Raw genomic sequence first — 26,939 nt, 5'->3', positions numbered from 1 at the left:
AAGAAGAATAAAACCCTAGGAAAGCTTGAGGAATGTCCTGTACCGAATTAAGTTCCCTTGCCAGCCAATGACCTTTGAGACTCTAAATAGTCTTTAGAGGTCTCACCTCTTCTGGCTTTTATTTATTTTTATTGGGAGGTTTTTTCACAATTGCTATTTTATGGTTGTTGGTAAAATGGTGAGGAAATTCTGTCATCTTGTATTGTTTTTAAATGGGCTATATAAGCAAATCTGATAATGCGATTTATAGTTAGATGAATGTAAAGTCACAATGAATAAATTAGATTATCATTGAAAAGGTAATTTATTAGTATCTCTATTCACTCAGTGTAGCACATTAGACAGATTAATTCCACACAGACTGATGTCTTCAAGCCTTTATTTGTTTAAATATGATGATTTTCAACTTAGAAAGATTCGAATATTACATTAAACTAATAAAAAACAATTTTAAAACAGAAATGTGGGCTTAATGAAAAGGATGTTAAACACCTGCCTAAAGGTTATTTTCAAAATATACTTTTAATCTTAACAAATGATCTTCATAATACATACAGTAATGAAAGCAGTTATGTGCTATCCCACTGTTTTATACATATATGTGCTTTACAGTAATCTGCAGGGGTATACCTTTTGAGCTTTCTCATAATTTGTCATGTTCCGATCAAACTTTAATGTATTTTATTGTGATTGTATTTAACACACCAACAAAAATGAATGTGAGGTGGGCAAAAGTTTATATGTCGTTTCCAAAAATCAAATCAATGAGTAGAACAAGGTTAATAAATAATAAACAACGGGTGCGTTATTTACGTACATTGAAGTGTGTCGTTTTAATGTGACAAAATGTGAAAAAGCTTAAACGTTAATGCAAGACACTTCACATTGATGATTGGCTTAAAACATTTCACTGTAAATTTATTTGAAGTATATTTTTTAAAATATTGGCTTTCAGAATATGTTGTGAGTTGTTTTTGGTTTTAAATCCACACTATTATTTTGGAATATCATCGAAACAGGAAGTTGCGTTTTACGCACGCCACGTGTCGTCATAGGTAAATAAGTTGGCGGAGCTGTTGTCTCCATATTTTATTTCAGTTACATTAATGACAGGTCGGAAACGGCGCACGAGCCTTCGAAAACAGAAAGGAATCGACATTTTTATGATTCCGTAACGCACGATCTGACTTTGTAACGTCAACGCAAATTGTATTTTGCGAAGAGAGGAAACGGGAGTGTTTTGGTTAGCCAGCTAACAGGGGTTAGCAACACAAATCTCCACTCCGTGTGCTCCTAATGCCCACTCTCTCTTTCATCTATTAATTCGTCGGCCTTTCACCGTCTGTCGCGAAGTTCAGTCGGTTGTTTCTCCCGGGGAGGATGAGCTGGTTTTTCACGTCGTCTAAAGGCTCCGGACCTGTCCCTCCTCTCAGCAGCCTACAACAACAGAGACAGCGGCAGATCGAGTCGCTGAAAGCCGCTCACCCAAGGTAACATCATCGATGTTCGGTCACCCGGAACCCAGCTGTCGCGCTGGACAAGAGCTTCTTACTGACAATGTTTAAATAGAAAGTATTTCTCACTGTAATAAGAACCCCGTTGCCAAAGTGGGTAATTTTATACAACACTCTTAACTGTTTGTGTTAGCCTAGCTAGCCTCCTGACTATGTTATGTCAGAAGAACATACTATAAACAGAACCCCTCCTGCTTAAAATACTTCATATTTAAAGCTGCTGCTTGGACAGTTTGTTGAACTCTGTCACACTAATTTACTATTCCCAATTACTAAGGAACTTCACCACCTAGTTACAGAGCAGCTAGTCCTAAAGTAGGAAGCTGTCATTCACTGTGTTAGCTGTGAAGCTAATTTAACCTCTCCGTGACAGTTCCTGCGTCTTATTTCGGTCAGATTGCACAAGTTGTGACCGACTGGCCACGTCCTGTGATCACTCCTGAGCTCGTCACGCATGTAGTTTCAGGATCAGCTTGTTACTGCTGGAGATTAAAGTATTAGCTTTTGTTTACTAGGCGTTGTAGCGCGGCTGTGACAGATATATATTTTTTTTTCTTCAGGTAGTAAGAATATACTTGCAAATGACAGTTTACCATCGTGATCTGATCGATTCTAGTTTCCCAAATGTGTGTCATAAATGAGATTACACACACTTTTTTTAAACCAAGTATTTAAAGTATAGTTTAAATAGTTACATCACACCTATACTGTGACTGAACTCTCTCATTTGGCTTTTATTTGCAAACTAATGAAATGGGATTTTTTTTAGGGCAGCCACTAACTACTGTTTTTTCCCCCAGTTTTTGTTCCACATCATGTTTTTAATTAATCAGTTACTGCCATGACAGAGAGTAAAATTATATTTTTTTCATTGAAATGTTCAAGACACTATAAATATGTTCTGAAAAATTCTGGACTCTGTACATATTAAGATGCTTAAGAAGTGGTGTAGCTCATATACAGAGTCTATATACAGTCTTCGACGTGATCCTGGGTTAGATAGTAAACATTTCCGAAATGAACTTACACCACTGTCGGTCTAAATATACACTAAACCAATGGCATGTATTGTGATGCTCTCAAGAGATGTTTCAATTTATAAAGGTTTTATAATTTTTTTTATTTTCTATGGAATCCAAAACTACCATCCATCCAAGCACATTTTCTCTTTTATGTAACCATTCAAACATATTTTAATCAATTAAATTTGGCAGGTGAGATGATGTTTTTAGTAAATTAGTCATTCGCAATGATTCTTTGCTCTGATTTTAGTGCATTTTTAGTACAACTTTTCCCCCTCCCCCTTTACAGCCTTGCAGAAATCCAGAAAGATGTCGAGTACAGAATACCATTTACAGTCAACAACTCCACCATTACTGTTAACATGTGAGTATATCTTTAGACTTGTATTTGTGGCTTAGGATATTTATCCACTTATTTATTAGTCTTTTCTGTAACTGGCAACTTTCCACTTTGTATATCAACAATGATTTCTTAACAAGGTACTAGAAAAGATATCGATGATATAAATGGTTTTCTGATTTTTAGCCTCTTCCAAAAACAAAAAAAACAGTTCCGGTATGAAACTTACTGAACCAGCTTCATGTAAACATAATTGGGTTATTCTTCCTGGTTATTCCTTTTTTCTGTTTAAAATGCATGATAAACAATATTTCCAATATTGCTTGTTTGGATCCCACTAATTCAGTGCCTGTAATACCAACTCTGCTTGCTGTTTCTCCCTCAGTTTGCTGCCTCCTCAGTTCCCTCAGGAGAAGCCGGTGGTTAGCGTCTTCCCCCCTGTTGGTCATCATTTAATAGATAGCAATAATGGCACTATGATCACCAGCCCCCTCATCACTAATGTAAGTAGCTTCCTCTCATAAAACAGTGTGTTTCCTCGCATCAGCAAAATAAACCAGCTAAGAACATCTTTTCAGTATGGGTTTCAGTATTCCTGATGCTGTATTCAAAAAAGGATTGTGAGTCTTTGCTAAAAGCCAGACTACAAGTTAGTCTGACCAATCCTAACAATGACTATTATTCTGAAAATATGGATTTAAAGCATTATTATGGGCCAAAGTTGTTATAGTGGACTAAAATGAACAAAATAACAAAAACTGAAATTGAGAAAACATTTTTAACTCAAACTGAAAGTATGCAATTACGAAATTAACCAAAGTATGAAAAAACTAAAAAATACTACTATAATCAATGCAAACTAAACTGAAAGTAAACAATGTTTAACTAATAACTAATAAAAACTTGCAAACCCACTTGAAAAACTAAAACAAACTAATCACACTGTGATGCAGCTAGTCAGGGGGCTTTCTACAGAGGCACCATAGAAAGCACCCTGACTAGCTGCATCACAGTGTGGGGCGGAAGCTGCACAGAACAGAACAGAAAAGCCCTGCAGCGCATTGTGAAAACAGCCTCCAAGATCATTGGTGCCCCACTCCCCGCCCTGCAAGACCTGTACACCACCCGACTCACCCAGAAAGCGGTCACGATTGTGGGAGATGTAAATCATCCTGCCCACAAACTGTTCAGTGTCCTGCCCTCCGGGAAAAGATATAGAAGCCTCTGCTCCCGCACCGCCAGACTCTCCAACAGTTTCATCCATCAGGCTGTGAGGATGCTGAATTCCCTCCCCTCAGCATCAAAGCGGCCAAGAAGATGAAGAAGAAGAATCCCAGAACCTTGCACAACTGCAACCACTTTTTTATCTGTACATCTCTATATACTTATATATATATACATATACATTCTCAGTTGTAAAACTTTTTACGCTATATGTCTAGTTATTGTACATCTATTTATTAATTGTTTAGGATAATTTTAGTTAGACTTTGTCTTTTATTGTTACTCAATGTTAGTAACGCCTTGTCTTGTATCACTGTGGGATAGTGAGAAACGTCATTTCGATTCCCTTGTATGTTTGGACATGTAAGAGGAATTGACAATAAAGCTGATTGATAAAAACTGAATTAGGAAAAACCACAAAGTCATAAGAAAATTAAAGTAAACTGTATTGAAAAACCCCAAACTATTATAATCCTGTCATGAACTCGGTAAGTACATAGTGGAAGCTTTGCTGTAGGAACGCTATGACGCTACTCACTGTAGCCACCGTAATAAAGTCTATCATCTGACTAAAACTGAAACTGAAATGAGAGTTTAAAGGAAGGTGGTTTCAACCAGTTACCACTCAGTGTAACAGAGAGGATGACTGTTTTCTTTACCCTCATTCAACCTCTTCACCACCCCAGTCACATCCTAACGGCATTTTGGAATACGGATTAAACCATTTTCTATCTTAATTCATATGAACACTTTTATCTGTTAGTCGGATTAGAGGCACCAATGAGAGTTTTTTCCTTTCTTTTTTTGTTGTTGTAAAAGTCTGACTTCATTTTTGTCTTGTTATGTGTGTTACAGTTCGGTATGCACTCAGATCTGGGTAAAGTCATCCAGAGTCTACTCGACGAGTTCTGGAAAAGTCCACCCGTCTTAATGTCTGCAGGTCCTGCAGGCTTCCCATAGTGAGTGTCATGTTGTCTTGGATTTCTTTACATTTCCACAACGTATTTTCCATACCGATTTTATCCAAGAAACGAGTGAAGCAGCTCTGATATTAGTTTGGTATTGGCATAGAGCGTCAGTAACCATCTAACGCATGTCTCAAGGTGTATTTACTTATGTTCTCCCTCATGTCTTGCTGCAGTTTGTACAAGCCATCGGGCATCGCTCCTTACCCCGCCCAGGCTTTCCATTACGGCCCCCGTCATGGGGGTCCCAGCCAGACACCGCCGCCCGGTTCTGGTGCGGCTCCATCTCAGGCCCCCATGCCTCATTCGACGGCTGACATCGCTCACGGCCTTCCTCGAGCTCCAGCCCCGTACGGACTGATAACCGAGCTGCCGCTCCCCGTACCAACTGGAGACTCGCAGGTACACTGATTATGAAGCTTGGAGTGTTTAAAGTGGAAGTAAGTTATTTTAGTCAAATGATTATTATTACAAAAATGTCCTGTGAAACCTTTGAACGGGTGATCATCCCTCATCCCCCTGCAGCTGATGCTTTAGAAGCACATCCACGTAGAAGCTATGCAATTTTTATTGTTTCCTCGCAGATTAGGCAAATTAGACTGTGCTCCGACCCTGGATTTTCTGGTTGGTCTCCATGGCACCAGCCAAACACATGAGCAGTGTTAGGAAAATGTTTTTGCTGTTGTAGCACAAGTTGTCGTCTCTCGGAGACAGACCATAGGTGATTATCACAGAGAAAACGGATTCTAATTTAGGTTATGGCTCTTCGTGGCGAAACACTTTTCAGGGTTTTATTTGTAGATTAAGATTATTTTCTGCCATTTCACAATGATTACAGTTACTTTGTGTTTGTCTATTGCGTACATTCCTGGCGCAACTTTTAAAAGTTTGTGTTTTTTACGCAAAACACTTGTCAAAAAGCACTGTATTCACGCAAAAATGATGTTAAAGCAAAAGACAAATAGGAATAAAATAAGAAAGTAAAGCAGCTAAACTGCTTCTTTCTCTTCCAGGCGGGACTGAATGGACACATTTACAAGATGCCTGAGATTCCTGAGTCTTTTCCTGAACTCTGCGACAAAACGTAAAGTATCCTTGAATATCAAACTCACTATTTACATTTTCTTATGTATACAATTCAAACCATTGTGAACTTAAATTTTCTTCCCTCCCTCCCCAAAAGTCTGACTCAGTTGTCAGACATGTCTGAAAACGAGGACGTCCTGCTGGAGTTCTTTGTGAGTTTGCCGCAACTCAAACAAGTCACGGGTGATAAAGAGGATCTGGTCAACAGCATAGTGGAGATGGCCAGTGAGTTCCTCTTCTGTCAGTCTTTGCGAATAGATTGTTGCAGAGTTGAGTTTTATAGCAAAAACAAAACCTGTGAATCTTGTTTTTTTTTGCAGAAAAGAATCTCCACATGGAGCCACAGCTGGAGGGAAAAAGACAAGAGATGCTTTACAAGGTCGGCCTCCGGGTTCCGCTGCCTTTCACGCTTGTCATTGTCCAGCTGCTCACGTTGTGCTTTCTGTCCGTTGTTTTTTGCACAGTATGAACAGCTGACTCAGATGAAGTTAGCCTTTGAGACAAAGATGCAGAGACAGCATGAACTCAGTGAGGTAAATCGCTTCACTCATCACGCCAGGCTTTTATTTCAAAGAAATACCAGGCATTTGTGTTGAGTCGTGCGATAATTAATTGTTTTTCTTTGCACGTCCAATTCTATGCAACAAAAAGGTTTTAGAAAATGCTCAAAGCAATCAATACAAAGTGTGACGTCTCAGGAATATTATTTTTGCCGCGATAAATGATGAACTGACAAAAACATTTAGAGAGTATCCTGTTTAATTTCCACTGTTTTACCCTCACCAGAGTTGCAGTTTGAACACTCTACAGGCTCGACTAAAAGTCTCAGCGCACCAGGCAGAGGAGGAGTCGGAGGAGACGGCTGAAAACTTTCTAGAGGGACGCATTGATATCGATGAATTCTTAACTAGTTTCATGGAGAAGAGAACGGTGAGAGAATAAACATGGTGCTTTATCATGGTTGGCATTAAATGTTTTTCACTCAGGTTTTCCTATAGTGTGTTAGCTGTTTCTCTAATAGTTTTTCAGTTTTACATATTAATAATGGAAAACAGAACATGACTGGATAAATGAAGCGGTGGGCACTGCTAGCTAAAAAGTTACCTGCACTAACACTAAAGCACAAATCATACATATTACTTCTGCTAATGTGCAATCCCAGCAAGGCATTTACTTTAAGCTAATGCTAACATAGCATACCATGTTCAACAAGGTCAAATTTGTTATTGCTCACCTATCTGAACAGTTGTGTTCCAGGACGTGTGTCTTTGTAACAGGCCTTCCACTCATTGTTTCGGTTTCACAGTTGTTCATCGTTGCTAACTCTGTTGCTAATTTTGCCTAGTTGACCACTGTTCTTGAAATTTTAACAGTCGATAACCAAAACTTCAACACAGACATTTAACTGTGTTGAATTCAAAGTTTACAAAATACCCTCCAAAAAATTAGTTGGCGCTTAAGAATTTATCTGGAAAAATGAATTTATATTAAAACCAAAACTTTGAAAAATGTGGTAAACATTTCAAAGTTGGCATTAAAGAGCTAAATGAAAAATTAGCTTCGCTATTAGCGCATTAGCAGATGAACGCAAGAGTGCCAATCACTGGATAAATGTCTGTTTATTTATACATCTATTGTAATTTATCATTTATTTATAAATTCTCTTTATTATGTAAATACTATAATACATTATAGTTTCTAATAGAGAAAAATATTCAGTTTATTAGCAGTTGGTACACTAGAGAGCATTTCGGTTGAAATTCTTGCTTTTAAATAAAAAGGTTTTGTACCATGTTGATTTAAAAAAAACAAACAGACATTACAGTAAAGAATTTTGGAAAGTCAAGTGTGACATTTTGAAATGCAAAAGTAATATTTCCCATTAAAAAAAGAAAATAATGTTTGATGTTTTTCTGTCTTTAGCTTTGCCACAGCAGAAGGGCCAAGGAGGAGAAGTTGCAACAGTCTATAAACACACATGGCCATTTCACTCCCAGTCACTAAAACACAAGGTACAACATCACTCATCTGTTTTCTGGTAAAGTGAAGCTCTTAGTTCTCAGCTGACAGTTTTGCAACAAGCAAAACACCATTGATTTTCTCTGGGGGGGGGGTTTGGTTTTTTTTTTTTTTTTTTTACAATGTTCTCATTCAGCTCCTGACATTGTATTTTTTTGGTCTTCCAGGACTGGTGTTTTTGTTTGTTTTTGTTTTTTTTTCTCAGCCGACTGCTGCCAACAGACAACGAACGCATCAAAAACCTTACAGGGGCTGAAAGCACACCGAGTCAGTGACGGACAACTAGCAAGACGGTGGTGACGATGAAACTTTGGAGGATGAGCGTCACTATACGTGGAAAATGGGCTGATGCCACGGAAACGCTCGAACACGTTGTGGATAGTTTTGTTTGAGCTTTCCAGTTGTTTGACAGTGATGAAATATAGTTTCGTTCTGGGATTTGTTTCACTTTTATTTTTCAGCAGGGGACACGCGCATAGTATCAGATTGTTTGGTGTGAACACTTTTTGAAGAAAGTACAAAGACTTGGCACATTTATCAACAAAAGTAAAATTTTTAAGGTAACATCTCTAGGAACATATTGAGCAAATCAAACATCAGTATTTATGCTCTGTTTATATGGTTATGTCCTCATTGGTTTCACTTCCTCTTTCACAGAGATACTGTGCTAACCGCTGCACAGTAGTTATCCAGAAACGTTTACAACTCCTGATTGCTGAGTTAACTAGGCTAAATTCAGTTTTTTTTTGTTTGTTTGTTTGTTTTTTAAAGGCACGGTTGACATTTGACTCCTGCTTTTTATATGAAAACTGTAAAACTAGAATTTCATTGTGAAAGGATTTGATTTTATTCTGAAAGTGAACCCTAAAATCGTCGGTGTGTTTGCATTGATATTGATTATTCAATATTGAGTCAGAATAACCCAGAAATCATCCAGTTAGAGTAGAAAATATACTGTACACCATCTGTGTGTATTAAATGCCTGTAAAGATTTCTCATTTTTGAGCATTAGTATACTTTACTTCAGAGTACTTGTCATGTGAATAGTTTAGCCACAATATTACTTCAGCGCTACCTTAGCTGAGTCATCTCTTTCACTGCAAACACACTGATGTTCTTTTTTTCTCTCTCTCTTACTTGCAAAGTAATGACACCTACGCTGTTTCCTGACATCTTTTGAACTTGAATTCTACATGGAAAAAAACTGAAAAAGAAATGGGACAATGTTTGGGGAATATTAGGGAAAAAAATGTGTTGCGGAAAAAAAGCTTAACAGCATCGAATACTGTATTTAAATGTTAATAATAGGCTATATTATAATCAGAGACTCGGACACCTTGTATCATATGTTCTTATTTAATTTGTTAGATTAATAAAGCCTTTAGAATAAGTCTGGTTGGTGCTCTGTTTTGTTGTAATATTGGGAAATGCTTTGAATGGAGAAATTTCCAGTTATTTGTCAATGACGGTCAGCGATCTTGACACAAAAACGTGCTGCAGCGACATGCCGCCCCCGACCAGCAGGCGGCGCTAATTCTTCACAACGCCTCCAAATCTTCCGGAAGACAACACGGAAGGCGCGCTGTACTGGAAGAGAAGCAGGTGAAGTTTTTATTTCCAACTAAAATTAGAGGGGGAAAAAGGAAATATAATACAGTTTGAACAGGCGGCGCAGCAAAGCTTAGAGACCTAGCTTCACTATGGCGCTGAGGGTGAAAGTAAACGTTTCTAACTGTCGTTGTTATTGACGTAGTCGGTGAAAAATTGATCACATTGTAACGTTTTTTTCTTAGTATTGTTCACTGCTAATAAGTTGTGGGTCAACAACTTCGTCAGTCTTCTGTGATTCATTAATACTTCCGAAAGGACATTTTAAAAGATTGCCCACACTTCGTAATTTACAATAGTTCAGTGATCCTTTCGTCACAAGTACAAAACCTCTAAACAGAATTGATGAGGTGGTCGAGGTTTTAAACCTTTTCCGTATTTTTTTAATGCCAGAAGGACACTCATCAGTGGATATCGTAGCTAATTTATTGCTTAAACTGATATAAAGTACGTGTCTAAATGCGATTCACTACAATTACACATACAAGTCTGTTGGGGTATGTCACTTCCAGATTTACACACCCAAATGAAGATTTCTCCTTTTTTTTGTCACTTAGCTCTGTAAAACAGTTAAAGCTCTGGCAGCTTGACTGGAGAGTGTCTTTGAGCATCAAGTCCCTTCACAGACTAACAATTAAAATTTGTCTTGCTTTGTACTTGGTCGTTCTAACACATGAATTTGGTTCAAACTAGGGGTGTCCAAAGTGCAGCACGGGGGCCATTTCCGGCCCTTTCATTGACTTTGTGCTGCCCGCTTGAGTGACATTTCCACTGACTAATTTAAAATGGAAATTGTTGGTACAGTGTATTAAATCCAAATGACTGTGTCAGTGTTAATTGTTTAGATGCAATGTTTGGTAGGCTACAATATTGAGGGCTATGCTTTAAAATTCAGCTTGCGACAATAAATTTGGACACTTGGATGTAAAAACGGATCATGTGCAGTTTCTATAATCACGGCGTCTCTGTTTGCCAGGAAACATGTCGAGAGAGCTGGGAGACGGCCACCGGAGGTTTCTACAGACCCTGATGGCCGTTGGCATCACTGACGAGCAAGAAGCAAGGGCACTTTATCAGCACTGCTGTGACACACACACGAGTGAGTAAGTTTTCTACTTCTGTAAAAAAAAAAAATATATATATATAGACAAGTGCTGGTCCATAAGTAACAAGAAGCATCGTTTCTCCGACCATAGGTGCAAAATATTCATATCCGGAGGATTCTGTGTTGTTGTAATTTTAACCCCTATTTGGAAAATATTAAATGAGATCCAAAAGAAAAATTTATGCTGTGTATGTTTTTTAGATGACACGATCACAAAAAGTAGAAATGTAACGTCTAACATTAGTTGATCTGTTTTGCTTGACTTTTTGCATCTGATATCCAACATGAAACAAAAAAACGTTAAACAGTTAAGTCTCAGAAAAAATAGTTTTCATTTCTTTTTTTTTAAACTTTTTTTTTTTGCAGTGCAGTGTATTCCTGACAAACTGGATGACTTTATTGAAGCCATCAACTCCAGACTGCAGCCCATGTTCATGCAGATCAGAAAAGGCATGTCTGAGGAAAATGGCCGCCAGTACTATGCCTTGGTCAGTACTTTTTTGCTTCAGAAACACATGTGCTGTTAAATGGCCACTGTTTTGATTTGTTTTATCAGATTGAAAATGTCATAACCTCTATGATCCGCGGCAGGTCAACATGGCGGAAACCGATATCACCAGGATGACGTCAGATTACGCAGACAACGAACTGGAGCTGTTCAGGAAAACGGTGAGAGAAGTCTACTCACTTTTAGCTCCCAAGTTTCAAATAAAGGAACTAAATGTAATTGGAATATAATTTGTATTGAAAGTATTTTTAAACAGCGTCCGCTTAACTGGGTGGGTGATAATTGAACTTATTCAGGGGTTTTGTTTAAACCCAGAAATGTATTGTGATTCTCATCTAACCCAGCTGGACCTAATTGTTAGCTCTGAGAATGGGAAGGCCTCCTCCACAGACATCCTGAACAGCACCGACACCATGACCTCTAAAAAACTGAAGAAGAGTGAAACGGAGCATCTTCTGACTCGACTGGTGCAGGACAACTGGCTTTGCGAGGTAAAACACTCTGTCTTTCCGCTTTGGTTGGTTTGTTAAACAATTTAGCAACACCCGGTTTTTGTGAATTATTCCGGAATGTCTTAAATTCATTGGAACAAATGTAAGTTGGCCTTAAATAAACTAATAACGGGTCATAAATTTTGTCATACAGTAGCAAGATTATTCAGTCTTGTATGTAGTTTTTTTTTTTCTTATGGGATTTTTATTTCATTCTGATGTAGGATGCATGGTTTTTAATTTGGTTTGTTTTATTCTTACCATTCTTCTTTGCGAAATAACTTGAAATCTGTCAGATTGGATGAAGAGCTTATGTAAGCAGCGACCTAACCGTCATTTTAGGCTGATGGGGTGATGTCTTGGTACGCCTTCCAGTTCAAGATGTTGACTTTGAGATCATCTTCTAATCTAAGCTGTTTTTCCACAATATGTATGGTTTCTTCATGATGCTGTTTGTTCATTAATGTTCCATAAAGTACAATGACATTTCGGACTGTTCAGTCCTGTGTGTCTGGTTTCACCTGTGGCTGATTTCTGAACCCAGAGACGTGGGGAGTACACGCTGTCCACTCGATGTATCATAGAGATGGAGCCGTATATTCGCACAATGTATCAAGAGCAGGTCAAAGTGTGTCACATCTGTCACAACATCGCCTTTCAGGTAATTTTATTTATTTTTTGATATTGTACAATTACACTGCTTGCCCAAAAAGAGTCACATCCTGATACTTTGTTTATATTTCAAAATAGAAATGCATTGTACTCTGTTTGGACAGTTTCTCTTTCCCGTTCTGATATGGCTCCGCCATCTTTATTCCAGCATCAACTGCTCCTTAAGCGCCGCACTTAAAGTAAATAAAGCGCTGATCGACAATTAATCTAAGTTAAAGCCTTTTTTCCCTGTTAACTCCACTGATTAGTGGTTTTCTGAAAGCTACACAGCGTTTTAGTCTCAATATCTTCAATTCCTTTCACATTATGCTTATGGAAATACGTTGACTTTCACTATTAAAGATTTTGGGGGATTTTATTTTTATTTTTTGGACAAACCGTGTATAATTAATGAACTCTCTATAATTGCCTAATTCAGTCCAGTTCTTAGTTTTATTCAATTCATTCCATTAAGTAAAAACACATACCAAATAAATCACAAGCCTCCATTTTAAAACAAAAGCTTTAAAACTAATTCAAACAGATGCAGTGTGTAATGCTTTGCTGTTCTTTTCTCTTTAAAAAAAAAAAGTGCCAGATTTGTGAGAATCCCTCCTGTGGAATAAAAATCCACAACCCGTGTGTTGCCAGATACTTCAAAGGAAGAGTGGAGCCACACTGTCCAGCTTGTGACGACTTTTGGCCGCATGAAATCCCTGGTACAAATGAAACATCACGATATCAAAATAATGTATTATATTTATTGAGGTGTTTTGCTTTATATTTAGGGAATATAAACTGCATCCTATACATTTTATTTTTCAGAAAACCTTTTTATTAAAACATAATAGTACAGATAATGTAAGCACTCAGTATTATCAGTGTTTTCCCTAAGCTTCATATCCTTTACTCTCTTCTTTTGCAGAAGTAAGAGGGCTCCGTTCTCAGTCCAAGAGGTGATTTCAACGTTGTTGTTTTTGTTTTTAACAAAATGATGTTAGAACCTCTGTATTAAAACATACTGTATATTACCTTTTGTTTATGCAAGTAAATTAGATTTTGTTATATTATTGTCTTGTTGTTTACACACATTGAAAATAAAATCATGATTTCTAACTTTTTGCGAACTTTTTAAATGTCTTATACTATCTTTATTAGCTTGATTCGGGTCATTTGAACTATTGTCAGTTCCCATTTTTCATAAGCCTGCTTAAATTCCTTAAAAAGGCATTTTTTAAAATAATATGTGTAAAGGTGATGCAGAGTGAACTGACAAATACGCAATATTTAAAATTTTGTTAAAGAAGTGAGTAATAAATCATACAAGCAAAAATACAAGATACAATAATATTAATACATTTTCTTGTTCCTTTAAAATTGACTTTTAGTTTTGCCATGGCAACCGGCTCTAACAATTTTAGGTTGTTTTGTGAATTGTACCGGGATGTAGATGTTTTCTTCTGAATTTCCAGCTGTGTTGAAAGAGAGCAGATCACCAAGCAAAGACAAAAACCAGCAGAAAACAACTGACTCCTCACCTGGAGCGGGAAATGAGACCGGTTTCTGAAAAGAGAATATTTCAGTTTGCTGAAGAAACCCAATTAAATTCTTACATTCAACCAATTTTCTTTATTAGTAAGCTTTCATTAGTTATGAATGTTTATCTAAATTTGTTCTTTTACGTTTTTATCGAAACAAATGCCGTCTTAGAAATGGGTCTTGTTAAAGCATGTTTGTCTGAGAGCAGTCATGTTTTAGGATCTTCAAAGTCACAATTAAAGAAATACTTTTTCTGAACCAGGGATAGAAAAGGGCGTATACAAGCGGATTCAAGAAGGAATTAAAATACACCATCCAGGACACAATGGCCCAAGACGAGGCACTGTTGGAGATGTCTTGACCTGCGAGAGACGGGTAGTAATACGGACAGAAAGTCACCAGAAACATGAATATAATAATGCCAAGAGTCCTGGCTGCTTTCTGCTCGGATTTCTTCGCCGTGACCCTGACCGTGACAGCTGTAACGTGAGAGCGCGTGGCCCGGGCCTGCGACACCGCCTCCACAAACACCCTCATGTACAGCAAGACGATAACCGAGCAGGGCGCGATAAAGGTGAAGACTAGGTCTATGGTTCCGGAGATGTAGCTGACGACCACCAGGCACTCCCCGTAGCAGGAGTTGTACCTGTCCGGCTGCCTGAGGTGGTCTTTTAAGATGAGGCCGTTGTAGAGGAGAGAGCAGGCCCAGCACAGGCTCACAGACGCCTCCGCTCTGCTGCGAGTGATCTTACTGGGGTACTGCAGGGGGAAACATATGGCCACGTAGCGGTCTATCGATATGAGCACCATGTTGCCCACGGAGGCCGAGGTGAGCGTGAAGCCGACAATGTAAGACAGGGCGCACATGACGTCGCCCAGCAGCCAGCAGGGCTCGATGAACCGCACCGCCTCCACCGGCATCACCAGCAGCCCCACCAGGAGGTCTGAGGTGGCCAGGGAGAGCACGAGCGTGTTGGTCGGGCTCTGCAGCTGCCGGAAGTAGGAGATGGAGACGATGACCAGCAGGTTCAGAGCGACGGTGGCCACGGTGACGGAGGAGAGCAGCGTGTACAGCAGGACGGCCTCGGAGGGAGGTCGTTTCAGACCGCTGCAGGAGCTGTTTGGGTGCTGGGGGTAGCAGAGTTCAACTCTGTCCGGGCTGTCCATCTGTCAGGATGGAGTTCACAAAACTCTCTAAACCTTAAAGACTTGCTCAATCTGCTTCTTTTTGCCTACTAAGCTCTGTATTCTCAGCTGCATCTCTCTGCTACACTCCCTCCTTTACATTTCTCTGCTCTCTCATTGTTGCCTCCCTTCTCTACCTCCTATTACCTTTTCCCCCCTTCACTTTTCCTCCTCCCTTTTCCCTCCTCTTCCATCATCATCATCATCATCACTGTATGATGCAAGATTCTGTTTCTTGTAATCACTAAACATCCTAGTTATGATGTCCAGCACTTATGTCTAAACCGCATTATACATAAAGAAGCTTATATGCCCCTGTTAATATGGCAGGTTTTTATGAGTGTTGTCTTTTGTGTGGCAGCTGGTATATGTAACTTGTTCACTAGTTTTTTTCTGTCTGCTTGTTTTTGTGTTAAAAATGCAAAAAATAAAAGAAATGCTAATAAAACTCATGTCTTTATAGGGGTTTGTTACCTCCTTTTGATGAAGTCATAATTTGCAAAGATTGTAAAAAATATCAAAATAAGCTGATTTTTCAAAATTATCACTCAAGAGATGAGTGCCACAAATGCTACAGGTGAGTAAAGTTACGTGAAGAAAATAAGGACATATGTATTTGATGTCAGGCTGTCTGTGCATCCTTAAAAAAATTATTGCTTTAAATGTTCGAATTAATTTTTAAAAGTAAGTTGGCCTTTAATATGTTAATCACAGGTCTCATTTTGTCTTGGCAGAACTGTTTAATCTCGTGTATACTAGGTATTATCTTTTTCTCACTGGACTTTTCTATCAGGCAAAAATTTGAGTCGTACTCAAGACATCTTCCCGTTCTGTGTTCCTAGACAGTTGCGGCTACGGTTTACTCCCAAAATAGCTAGCTAGGTATTTTGCATCAACTAAAGGCGGTAAAACTAGCTATCATGAGCCAGTGTGTACTAACTTACTCTAATCTTACAAAGTGTATTTTTGTTTAAATATTTTTGTTAAATGTATAAAAACGAATTCAATTTTAGCTAAAGTGCAAATAAACCATTTTTTAGTCTTTTAAAGGGTGTCCATATTTTTCCTGCCCTTGTCTTGTTAGCGGTTTGCTCAGACGTAGTTCAGTTGTGCTTTCAACCCATCATGTAGACGTGTGTGAATCCATTCTGCAGTACTGCAAAAGAAGATGGATGCACATAAAATACAAAGTGAATTCCCCTTATATGAGTGTCAGGGTTGTGTTGCTTTCCCTGCAGTGGATCACCACATCCTTCTCCATCGCTGAGAGCACCTTGCATGGCTTGTTCACACTGTTTTGATGCGATTTGGATCATGTTTGACAAACAGATCTGAGTTTGTCTCCATTAGCCGTGTCAGCTCATTGACCCACTTTGTTTCCTGTGGTGTGCCCCAACGATCAATTGTGGGACCCCTTCTTTTTAATTTATACTTGGTGCCATTTGGGTGCCTTATCAGCAGCTGTGGAGCATCATTTCATTGCTGTGCTGATTACACTCATCTGTAGCTTATGTTGGGTTGTAATTTGTCTGAGACTCCATTGTTCTCTGCTCTTTCCACACTTTGGCTATGTGAAGAAGATAAAAGCATGGACGCAGCAGACCATCCGTCACATTTGCTCTTTTAAGTCATCCATTCCCTCAGTTCTCAGCTATAATAACTTTATAAATAAAATTGATTCTATTAAAAATACAATTACTGCCATCTCTCAGGATGTGATTAGTTCCCCCTCAGCAATTGAGGTGGCATTGTTTGCTCGCGTGAACGGCTGATTGCGCTGTGTGGGCCTCTACTGCTGCCCGGAGACGGGCCTGTGGTCCCGGAGGAGTTACGGAGGAGACGACGGGGCTGCAGGTCTGGAGTTAAACGGAGGTAGAAGAAGAGACGGCGCAGGCCAGCGGTAACGGCGATTATCGTGGGGAACGTGAGGTCTTTGGGAAATAGGACAGACGAACTCACGGCGCTGGTTAGGACCCAGAAGGAGTACTGGGAGTGCAGTATCTTCTGCTTCACGGAAACCTGGCTGCACTCGCTTATTCCGGACTACAGCATGGAGGTTCCTGGATTTTCCTTGGTGTGCGGGGACAGGGACTTTTCCAAGAGTCGGAAGAAGAGGGGCGGCGGGATTGCACTTTATGTGAGTGAGAGGTGGTGGAATCCCGGTCATGTTAACGTGAAGGAACAGATTTGTAGCCCGGACATTGAACTTCTGGCTGTGGGAATGCGGCCGTGTTATTTACCGAGTGAGTTCACGTCCGCCATTTTGATCGCTGTTTACATTCCCCCATCAGCTGATGCAGCGGTGGCCTGTGACGTCATCAGCTCTACCGCAGCCAAACTCCAGACTCAACACCCAGATGTTGTTATTGTGTCTTGTCTCTATGCTGTAACTGCGAAGTAATTTCCCTGCTGGGATGAATAAAGTACTTCTATTCTATTCTATTCTATTCTATTCTATTCTATAATTCTGTCTTGCAGGGTGAAAATGTGGTGGAAAGCCAACTAAAGAAAGAGACTAAAATGTGGTTAAAGCTTGTTAGGTTTGATCATTCTTATCTAAAATTCATTTGTTGGTTTTGCTATATTTGGACAGTCTGGGATGAAAAAGTCCAGTTTTCAGTCTGCATTTCTGGTTGAATAACAGTACCTCGCGAAAGTATTCAACTTTCCTCTAGTTATCACATTTTTCCCAAAAACTGAATTGTATTTTGTTGGAATTGTATTTGGCAGAAAGACCAAAATTGCAATTTCATGTGTTGAAAGGCTAACACTGCATCATCCTTCAAACAACACCTATATGGTAAAACATAGTGGTGGCAGCGTTATGCTGATTGGGTACAATTATTTAGCAAAACACTGTAAAGATAATAACTGGTTGACATGAATAAGCCGTAAGAGGAACAGTGGTTGTTAATGTTACAGAACAGTAGCTAGCATGCACAGTTTGCCGTCTCCGGTTTCATTTAAAAGTTTACAACAATCTTACAAAATGAATCATTTTAGCAGTAAAGTTTCACTTTAATAAGCAGCATGCAACATAATCAGGGTTTACACTGACCAAAAGTTTCAGGCTGAAATGCCCATGGTTCAAGTTAGGACTTTTGTCAAATTTCTCAATGTTTAAATAGAACAATAACACAAAACACACCAGTTAATGTATTATTTCATTTTAAATCTTAAACCCTTGGCTGACTTTCATCAGATATTTTCCAGTTACCGTGTGGAGACAGGTTGCATCACTTGTTGTTGTGAAAGTGTATTCATTAACACCTCAGACAGCAGATCATCAGTGGCCTGATGTGTTAGCAGGCATAATTACAAACCCGCATCCCTCTGGTACGTCGAGTGACAACTTCATGCTTTGTTTTCCTGTATCATTTGAGAAACTGTCAGGTTTGTGTGCTTGTTAATTAGCAGGTTAGTGTCAAACATTTAAAATTAAATACATCTCTGAAGTCATAATGCTGAGGTTTTTTATGAATGTAAACTGCGTCATAAATAGTCAGTTATTGGAAGAAGAGGACTTTCAATTGTTTTGTTTTTTTTCCTTCATGATTTAACATTTTTATTTACCAACTTCTCTGGTACTCTAAGAGATTTGCTGGCATTTACAGTGGAAACTATTGTCAGGCTTTTATTACATGGATTTAACTTATGCGGCCTACTGCTTGGACCAGAGGCGACGGAAAAATCTGTTGATATTCGATCATTGAGCAAACTGACTCATTTAAACAGAGGAAATAAAAATCACTCCTTGGTAGATGTTGGTGACTCTTGTACTTTTGTAAAAAAGAAACAACAAAACAAAACAAAAATACTCAGAAACCACTTCACATTTATTTTTTGATTGTGACTTTAAGCCTCACTTTTACACAGTGCTGAAATTGTATACTCATTAAAACTATAGGACATTATTTGCTATTACAGTAACTCAGTAGTGAGCATTACCACATCATGGATTTTATTGTTTATTGTATGCACATTTTTGTTACAAACAAAATTCGGGATATTAAAAATATCACAAAACCCTCTGATTTGAGTTGTTTTTTAATGTTAAACTTCCAATCTCTACTTGTTTTATATGATTGTATTCCCTGTCCTAAAATATGTATTTCCCTTTAATTCTCTTTAATGTATCCTCTGATTTTCTCGCAACACATGCTTTGTATTTTAGATTTTGTTTTGCTTTTGAGATGCATTGAGCTCCATTTTGTTCGCCTTATTTGCTTGTTTTTTATTGGTTCAATAAAGTTTTTTTTTTTTTCATTTTAATGTTACATACTTTGGACACGAAAGTCCACATCATGATGCCCTTCAAAGATTGACGATGTGCAGGGCCAACAAGTTTCACTGTTTTCAGAACATGTTTGTTCAGCGTATGGTTCACTTATTTCAGCTCTAATCCAGAAACAACAATAATCACAAATACTGTTAAACGTGATTAATGATAATTTTCAACTCATGGTTAGAAAACATCCAGAGTACTTAGTGTGTTCTTAGAGTAATTTCCGATGATCCAAAAATCCCTATTGAAACATTTCGGTTCAGCAAAAATAAAAAGCACATAAAAAATCCCCCAAGAAATCTGTAAGTGGGCAATAATGTTTAACGGCACTATACGCCACTCTCTCATGTGCTCTTTCTATAAAACTAAGAAGACCTTAAATGTTCGGGAGTTATTTTTAATAACCTTGCTTTTAATAGCTTCAATCTAGCTTTAGAGTCCTACAAGATACAGAAACCACACTTGTTAAATGGACCAGTGAGCAACCCTTAATTGCCAACAGAAACATAGTTCAAGTTAGTTGTTTTAGACTCAGATGCAACATTGAGAACTTTTAGTCACAACATCCTCATCATCCAGAGCCCTGGATCACAATTAAAGACTTTGCTCTCAAAATTACATCCATATGCCTCAGTTAGGCTGATCCACTGGACTATTTTCTTCACCGAAGTGGTCCTGATGTAAATGCTAGCACCCGGCTAGCATTGAGATTTAGCTAGCTTAAAGTCGCATCATTAGGTCTCTACAAACGTTTCACTCAGTAAATGGTATATTCTTATGTTTCATTGAGGATCGAAAAAGACGAAGACTTCAGGATTCATGTCAGTATCCCAACAGACATGTCCTAATGTCACTGGTTTAACTTAGTAACTTTGTTTCAAACAGAACACGTTTTTCATAAGTAACTCACAATCAGAGCTAGCGGACCTCTGTCTGACATGCTGCAAAAACAGATTTAGCTTGTGGAGTGAGATTCATGAACTCATCCCTGAGTCTGCTGCATCATACCTGATCATATCCTCACAGAAATAAACAGTCCAATTACTTCATGTCAGGTGATATAGAATAATAGCTGGAAGATTAGAGAAAGTTGAATCATGTTTTTTAATGTTTGTCTGAGTTTTTATTCTCAATGCTTAGGAGGTTTAAGGATCGGACTTACAATAATTTGACTGCTTGTTGGTCTCCATGAACCCCAAATCATTATATCTGTACCGGAGTTGATATTTCCAGTAGTGAAAACACAAAGAACTCACAGCTAAGAACTCGAGCTAAGAAAGCGCTAGCACCCGTTTAGCGCTGGAACTGACTTGGTGGAGTAATTATTCATCCTCCATAACTCATCTATGTGGACATGTACCTCAGGAATCATTCTCTCGCCACTTTCTGCTCTTGATTTATATATTTCCTTATAAATACATTATTTAGATACATTATGTTAGCCCTAGTTCTATACATAGGACAGCATATTCTACTTGCCGAAAAGTCTCATACTATCTCATGAGATGAGTGATGGCTGTGTTTCACAAAAGTCAACCACTGAAAAATTCCTGAAATTCAGTGAGGATAAGTCAGATGCCATTCTGTCTGTTCCCTACAAACTTTCTTTAGTTTTTATCTTCACATTAAGCGCTTTTTTTTTTGTCCTGGATGATTTTTAGAAATCTGAACTATTCATTTGATCATACTATCAGTGTTTTTGTCAAATTTCACCATGTTTAGTACCTCTATGTACTCTTTTTCGATCCTATTCATGTCTAGTTATAGTTTAGTTTCTCTTAAATGAAACAGCTAAAAGACCTACTGCTGCCATTAACATTCTGCTTTTCTTTGACATAGAAAGTACTCCTGGATCAGCGTCTCTGTGTTTTTTTGTGTGACTGTCCTCTGCCCTTAAAAGCTCCAGTTGATCGTGGCAGACTTAGCCAGGTCCTGCCAGAGGTTTGTTCCTGTTAATGAGGAGTTTTTCCTCTCCACTGTCGCTACATGCATGCCTAGTATTCAGGATCGCTGCAGGGTCAACAACACAATGTAAACGATTATCTACTGTTGCTATGAGCTCAACCAGAACGAGTGAATGCTGCTGTCAGCATCTAAAAGCAATCTGCTTGGTTTCCTTACATAGAAAACATTTTAACCGATGAGAATTATAAACTCAACTTGACTGCATTGATAAGTAAATAGCATCAAATTAGAGGTAGGTATTTGACTTCAGATCTGTCTGAATGAGTGGATCGATTTGACATCAAAAGAAAATAAGGCTGTTACCACTGAAGTTGGAATTTTCTCTGATTCCTTTTTCTTTCATTTCTTTTTTAAGACAAGTCCATAGTGATAATACTATTACTATTAACTGTGCTTGTGTGCTTTGGTGAAAAACAGTGCTGTCAAATTAAATCCCTCTTCTGCTCAAGTTGTTGTGTTAGTAATCGGACGCTAGACGGCGCTGTTGCTAAAGATCTGAGTTCTGACTTGACGAGCCACCTAACTAAAAGAAGACTTTACTTCTCGAAACCTTATTTTAACATTTATGTAAATTCTTTTTTTGCAATAAGAGGACTACATTTGCAACTAAATTAACTTACTCAAGCAACTTTGTTTTTTAGAAGAATCCTACTGATTTATCCACGTTAGTTTACAGCATATTTGATTAGCTTACTGTTAATATTCACATTAACGGGATAAATAAATAAATTCATCACAAACATTCTAAACATTGTGTTACAAAAACAATTTCAATGTATTTTTACAACTGAAATATTTAAATTTAACAACAAAATGTGTCATCATGTCTATTTTACAGCTAGGTAGATCAAAATGGGTTTTAATAAACGTGTTTATTGCTACTAACAGAGGCCATGTGCATTACATATTAAAGTATTTAACCGATCTTAATATGTTTGCTGCTTACATCAACAGTCGGGCAAGCTAAAGAAAGAGATCTTCCATCTAACTTGGGAAATATTGTACAGTCAGAGGATACAGAGGCACGGACGAGAGCTAATCCAACAACTGCTTCACACGGACTTTATTGCTGGTTAAACTAATAGACCAGATGTCAACCAGCTCAGAGGTCAAAGGTCTGAAAGCTTCAGTTTAATGCACTGGTTTACGTCTCTTGAGTCTTTCCTTTATGCCTTTCTATTGTTTTTCAGCTCCGTTAAAAAAAGGGAAATTAATTGCTGTCGTAGAGCATATCATCCAAGTATCTTCAAAGAGTGGTTGTGGATGGCTCTCCAGTAGCAGTCAGTCTCGCAATGTATCTGAAGAAGCCTCTGGTTGAAATCTGCTGCTTTATGATTATTTCAGGAAGAGATGGTTTGAACTTCTCTCTCTGCTGTTTGGTTCTGCTCTGCATCCATGAAGCTCAGTTTATTTATTTATTTATTTTTACTCCGCTGGGATTTGGGGGTCATAGTTCAGGTATTATTTGAGCTATTGAGATGCTAATTGGCTGCTCCCAGTTGTAAAAACAATACACTGTTGCCACGGTTACACATCATAACTACTGTCCAAAAGGGGGGAAAAAAGAAAGAGCAAAAATCCTTCCAGCTGGACAGAATCCAAAACTAGAGGGATAAATTGTTCAAACATGCAACCAGCTTTTAAGTGTCCAATTAGTTTAATATGTTTAAGTGTGAAGAGGAAATTTGGATTTTGGTAAAAACAAAAGCCTCTTCAAGACAAAGCTTATAAATCTCTCATGTCATTAGACACACACACACACACACACAGAGAGAAGTTTGTTTTTCTACCCATATTAGGACTTTGCATGTATTGACTTCCATTCATTTTAGTAACTGTATTTATGCCTAACCCAGACATTTGCCCTAACCATAACCATTACTAGTCTATTTCTAACACTAACTTTAACCACAACCTATTTAATACCATATCTTTAAACCTAACCCCTGATCCTAAACAATGGATCCCTGTAATGGTAAATATGCTATAAATGGTCCTAAATACGGTAGCTACACAATTTCACACACACACGCTAAGCGTGTCTTTCTGTTTGCACAAGGACTTTGCATTGACTTCCATTCATTTTTATTCATTTCTGTAGCCTAACCAAAACCCTAAACCTAACCATTACTAGTTTATAACCATAAACGTAACCTAAACTCAATTAACAGCTTGGTCCTAAACCGAACCCCTAACCTAAAAACAACACTTCTTCTTCTGGGGCCCCATAAGGAGCAGGTGGTCCCCACAATGCTGTATGTGTTGTATGGTCCTTATAATGTATCAACCACAAGGCTAAACACACATACACACACACCCCTACACACACACACACACACACGGTATTTTCCCTCCAACAAACAGAGGTCTAATTGATTGTTACTTTAATGACATTCAGTCAGACACGACTTTCTTCTTCATCGGAGGCTGGCAGGCTTCCTCTCACACTGTGAGCGTGACACCGCCATCTTATTACAGAAGAGCAAGTCGAAAATCCACTTTGATGTCAAACCAAAGGTCAAGATAATAAATGTTGGCTCAATTGATAGGTTGGCAGCGGTGGGTGGGATGGGCTGGGGTGGTTCCAGCGTTGGTATTTGGACGAGTGATCCCCAAAAGACTTGACGAACTCTTACAGTCGGTCACGGCCCAACAGGAAATCAGCAGGAGTTCTCTTTGCATGAAAAGCTTGATCCAAATCTTCTGACCAGACTGGTTCGCGCCTTTTCTTTTTCTCTCTTACATGTGCAGAGTCCTCCGTTATCACTGGCACCGCTTGTGAAGACATGTTCAGGAATGCTTTAAGTGACCCCATGAAGCCAATAGTGATTTTACTTTGAACCCCCTTACCGTCCTGCTCACTGAACACTTTGAAAACATAAACTTGGGTCCTCTTTCCAGCTTTGTTTGCCACATTTTCAGCTGTTTCAGACTTTTTAATACTATGACTATAGATGTCTTTGCTGCATTTCTTCCCCCTTCTTCCTGTGCCCACGTCTTCGGTAAGTGGAGGCCACTAAAGCCAGGAAAACCAAGACAATCAAAGTTCTAAAACGAACAGCAACATACAAAATAAAACAATATGTAAAATGCAATAGAAGGAAGAAAATGACCATAAAAATGTATAAAATGAGAGTCATAAAAACTATAGGGACTCAAAACAAAAGTCACATAAAATATTAATTGTAACAGACATTTAGATGAATTTATAGCCTGAGCAGTGCTGATATTTAGTGGTGGATAAATATTGGATAAATATTCTGAAGATAAACACACATCTGCTGTAGTCAGTTTGTTTTCCTCTCTTTCCCATTTTGAACAGTAGCCCCCCCTGGCCCTCAAGTGCCATGTCACATTCTCAACCCAGGGAAACAAGAAAGCACTGGATTAATAGTTAGAATTTCCTAGATGATTTTTCATTTTTTTAATAAAGTGGAAAGTAGCCAGTTACATTTTTCTTTACAGATATTCTCATCCATGTGATTTTCCAAAATCACGGTCATCACAATATTTAGATTTATGTCTTCCTGTGGTATTTTTTTCCGCCACATTGAATAAATGCACTCAAATTAAGGGTTGGATTTTTCCACATTTCTCAGGATTTATGCTTCTGTAATAAAACTCGGGGATGTCCTGGCAACGACTGGCAGCAATAAACGATATCTGTAAAGTAACACCAACAATAAAGTTAAAAGTGAAATATGTCTGTGTCTTATCAACAGTATGCCAGTCATGTAAAAACACCTACTTGCACTTTTTTCTGTTTTTTTCCTCACCTCTATGTTTAGATGAAGTTCAACAGAAAATTGAAGGAAAATTACATTGAAAAAATAAACAGGAAACAGTCCAAGCATGAGCATAAAACACACTCTTTGGTAAAACGATGGGAGGAATGGTACCATTAAAAAAATAATTAGGAGTTATGACATTATTATGGACAATTTCACATTTAAAGGAGATTTGGTCGACTTACGCCAGAGAAAAGAAAACCAGGAGCAAACTCATCACTTTAATGCTAATTTTTACAATTAAGTAAACACAAACGCTGCTCAGTTTTACTTTTGATTTATTCTTATTCCCTGATAGATATTGACAATTTTGACAATCATGACTAAATTTTGTTGTCAGTTGAATTAATTATTGTTATTCTGCGCTGTCTGTCTCTCTCCCTGCAGTGTAATAATTCACGTTTACTCTAAATATACCAAACAAACCAAACTGAAAATTTAACCTTATTGAAGCAACTCCACCTGTATAGGACTCTGTGATCTGACCTCAACTCCTGACCCCCTGTGGTGGGATTTTACTTCAGCTGCAGCTGTAATGTACCTGCTATAAAAAGCAGCGATGAAACGCAGCAGCGTGTAGAAAACGTCCAGTTTGGCATTCAAACATTTACGGTTTTAGGTGTTTCCTGATGCAGCGGAGATACATCGAACATTTTTACTGGGAGGAAAAAAATTAGTTTATCTGATTAGGAATGCCTGAAAATTATAAATTGTAAAAATAAAAACCCATCATGGAGAGAAAATACCTTAGTGATTCAATAAAATCTTAAGTTTGTTAAGTTTTTTTAAAGTCAGAGAAGCTTTTCTTTAGTTGCTCCAAAAAAATTAATTTTGTTTGAACTTCAAGGACCCCTGGAAAAGTTGCAATGTTACAAGTTTATGTAAAAAAGAAGTAATTTATTTTTGCTTTTAACAGCATCAGTCATCGTTGCATTGAATGTGTGTTCAATTTAACTTTCTGATCAGAGGAACGTTTAACTTGATTGTTATTTCTATGATTTTAAAACACATTTTAAGGGATATTTTAACATAACTCAGAGTATTTCAAGGTTTCTGCTTTTAAAATAATTATATATTTTATTGCAGAGACTCATAAGAATTAATAAAGTTGTAGATATACAATTTTCAGTCTTTTCCTAACAGCAATAAGATTTCTACATTGTAATTTAGGTGACAAGACAGAGTAATTAACAACACAGGAAAAATATAAGACAATAGGATAGTAACTGAATATTTAATTTAAAGACGATTGATTATTTCTTTTAAAAAAATTAAGTACAATGTCGTATTGATCCAACCTAAAAATCTGCATAAGTTATAAAATCAACTGAACCAAATAAAAAAATTAATGGATCTTTTCAGCTCCACAAGAAGCTGTTTTTTTTTTTTTTTTCTTTTGTGGGGAGTTTTGTACTTGGCCGTTATACAGGTTTGTCTCAGTGAATACACACTCTTATTGAAATGTTAATTTATTTTACTCATTTTGTTTTTATAAGTTAAACTAATCTCTACTATGTAGTGCCTTACAGGGCAGAAGAAAATCCATTCAGTGTAAAGAAAATAAAAACTTTAATAGCAAATAATACCAGTTTTTGTTGTTGTTGTTGTTGTTTTTTCTCCACAGGGAGAGTAAAACACCAATTG

At 37.9% G+C, this 26,939-nt stretch overlaps 3 protein-coding genes across 7 annotated transcripts; 2 read left to right on the top strand and 1 right to left on the bottom strand.

Annotated features, from left to right (window-relative positions):
• Positions 1-1,034: 1,034 nt before the first annotated feature.
• On the top strand, positions 1,035-9,560 carry vps37a (VPS37A subunit of ESCRT-I). Of its 2 annotated transcripts, none has more exons than XM_028017948.1 (12): positions 1,035-1,490; positions 2,826-2,900; positions 3,262-3,379; positions 4,956-5,059; positions 5,242-5,467; positions 6,079-6,149; positions 6,249-6,376; positions 6,472-6,530; positions 6,616-6,684; positions 6,938-7,081; positions 8,075-8,163; positions 8,376-9,560. In XM_028017948.1, the coding sequence occupies exons 1-11, from the start codon at positions 1,381-1,383 to the stop codon at positions 8,153-8,155; spliced, it is 1,185 nt and encodes a 394-aa protein (XP_027873749.1). In that variant the 5' UTR covers positions 1,035-1,380; the 3' UTR covers positions 8,156-8,163; positions 8,376-9,560. The 2 variants fall into 2 exon arrangements, with proteins under 2 accessions (XP_027873749.1, XP_027873748.1); XM_028017947.1 differs by having other exon boundaries at positions 8,338-9,560.
• Positions 9,561-9,648: 88 nt separating this feature from the next.
• On the top strand, positions 9,649-13,649 carry nsmce1 (NSE1 component of SMC5/6 complex). 4 transcript variants are annotated; one of them, XM_028017951.1, is made up of 8 exons: positions 9,649-9,772; positions 10,755-10,877; positions 11,250-11,371; positions 11,475-11,552; positions 11,736-11,882; positions 12,427-12,543; positions 13,126-13,252; positions 13,459-13,649. In XM_028017951.1, the coding sequence occupies exons 2-8, from the start codon at positions 10,760-10,762 to the stop codon at positions 13,491-13,493; spliced, it is 744 nt and encodes a 247-aa protein (XP_027873752.1). In that variant the 5' UTR covers positions 9,649-9,772; positions 10,755-10,759; the 3' UTR covers positions 13,494-13,649. The 4 variants fall into 4 exon arrangements, with proteins under 4 accessions (XP_027873752.1, XP_027873753.1, XP_027873754.1 ...); XM_028017952.1 differs by lacking the exon at positions 9,649-9,772 and adding an exon at positions 9,781-9,888; XM_028017953.1 differs by lacking the exon at positions 9,649-9,772 and adding an exon at positions 9,898-10,225.
• A 245-nt stretch (positions 13,650-13,894) lies between these two features.
• LOC114144775 (trace amine-associated receptor 13c-like) lies at positions 13,895-16,183 on the bottom strand. The gene has a single exon (XM_028017949.1). It carries the CDS (start codon positions 15,237-15,239, stop codon positions 14,256-14,258), a length of 984 nt encoding a protein of 327 aa, XP_027873750.1. The 5' UTR covers positions 15,240-16,183; the 3' UTR covers positions 13,895-14,255.
• Positions 16,184-26,939: the final 10,756 nt, after the last annotated feature.

The sequence above is a fragment of the Xiphophorus couchianus genome, chromosome 5 (assembly GCF_001444195.1).
Source record: "Xiphophorus couchianus chromosome 5, X_couchianus-1.0, whole genome shotgun sequence".
Taxonomy (NCBI): Eukaryota; Metazoa; Chordata; class Actinopteri; order Cyprinodontiformes; family Poeciliidae; genus Xiphophorus; species Xiphophorus couchianus.
Note: the sequence above shows the minus strand (reverse complement) of the source record. Positions and strands in the feature narration are given on the sequence as shown.

Excerpts from the sequence above, each read along its gene's own strand:
- LOC114144775 (XM_028017949.1), bottom strand. The coding sequence starts at position 15,239 with ATGGACAGCCCGGACAGAGTTGAACTCTGCTACCCCCAGCACCCAAAC.
- nsmce1 (XM_028017951.1), top strand. The coding sequence starts at position 10,760 with ATGTCGAGAGAGCTGGGAGACGGCCACCGGAGGTTTCTACAGACCCTG. Across the intron at positions 11,372-11,474 it reads GCCGCCAGTACTATGCCTTG|GTCAACATGGCGGAAACCGA; the intron begins GTCAGTACTTTT and ends GATCCGCGGCAG. Across the intron at positions 11,883-12,426 it reads AGGACAACTGGCTTTGCGAG|AGACGTGGGGAGTACACGCT; the intron begins GTAAAACACTCT and ends TTCTGAACCCAG.
- vps37a (XM_028017948.1), top strand. The coding sequence starts at position 1,381 with ATGAGCTGGTTTTTCACGTCGTCTAAAGGCTCCGGACCTGTCCCTCCT. Across the intron at positions 3,380-4,955 it reads CCAGCCCCCTCATCACTAAT|TTCGGTATGCACTCAGATCT; the intron begins GTAAGTAGCTTC and ends TGTGTGTTACAG. Across the intron at positions 7,082-8,074 it reads GTTTCATGGAGAAGAGAACG|CTTTGCCACAGCAGAAGGGC; the intron begins GTGAGAGAATAA and ends TTCTGTCTTTAG.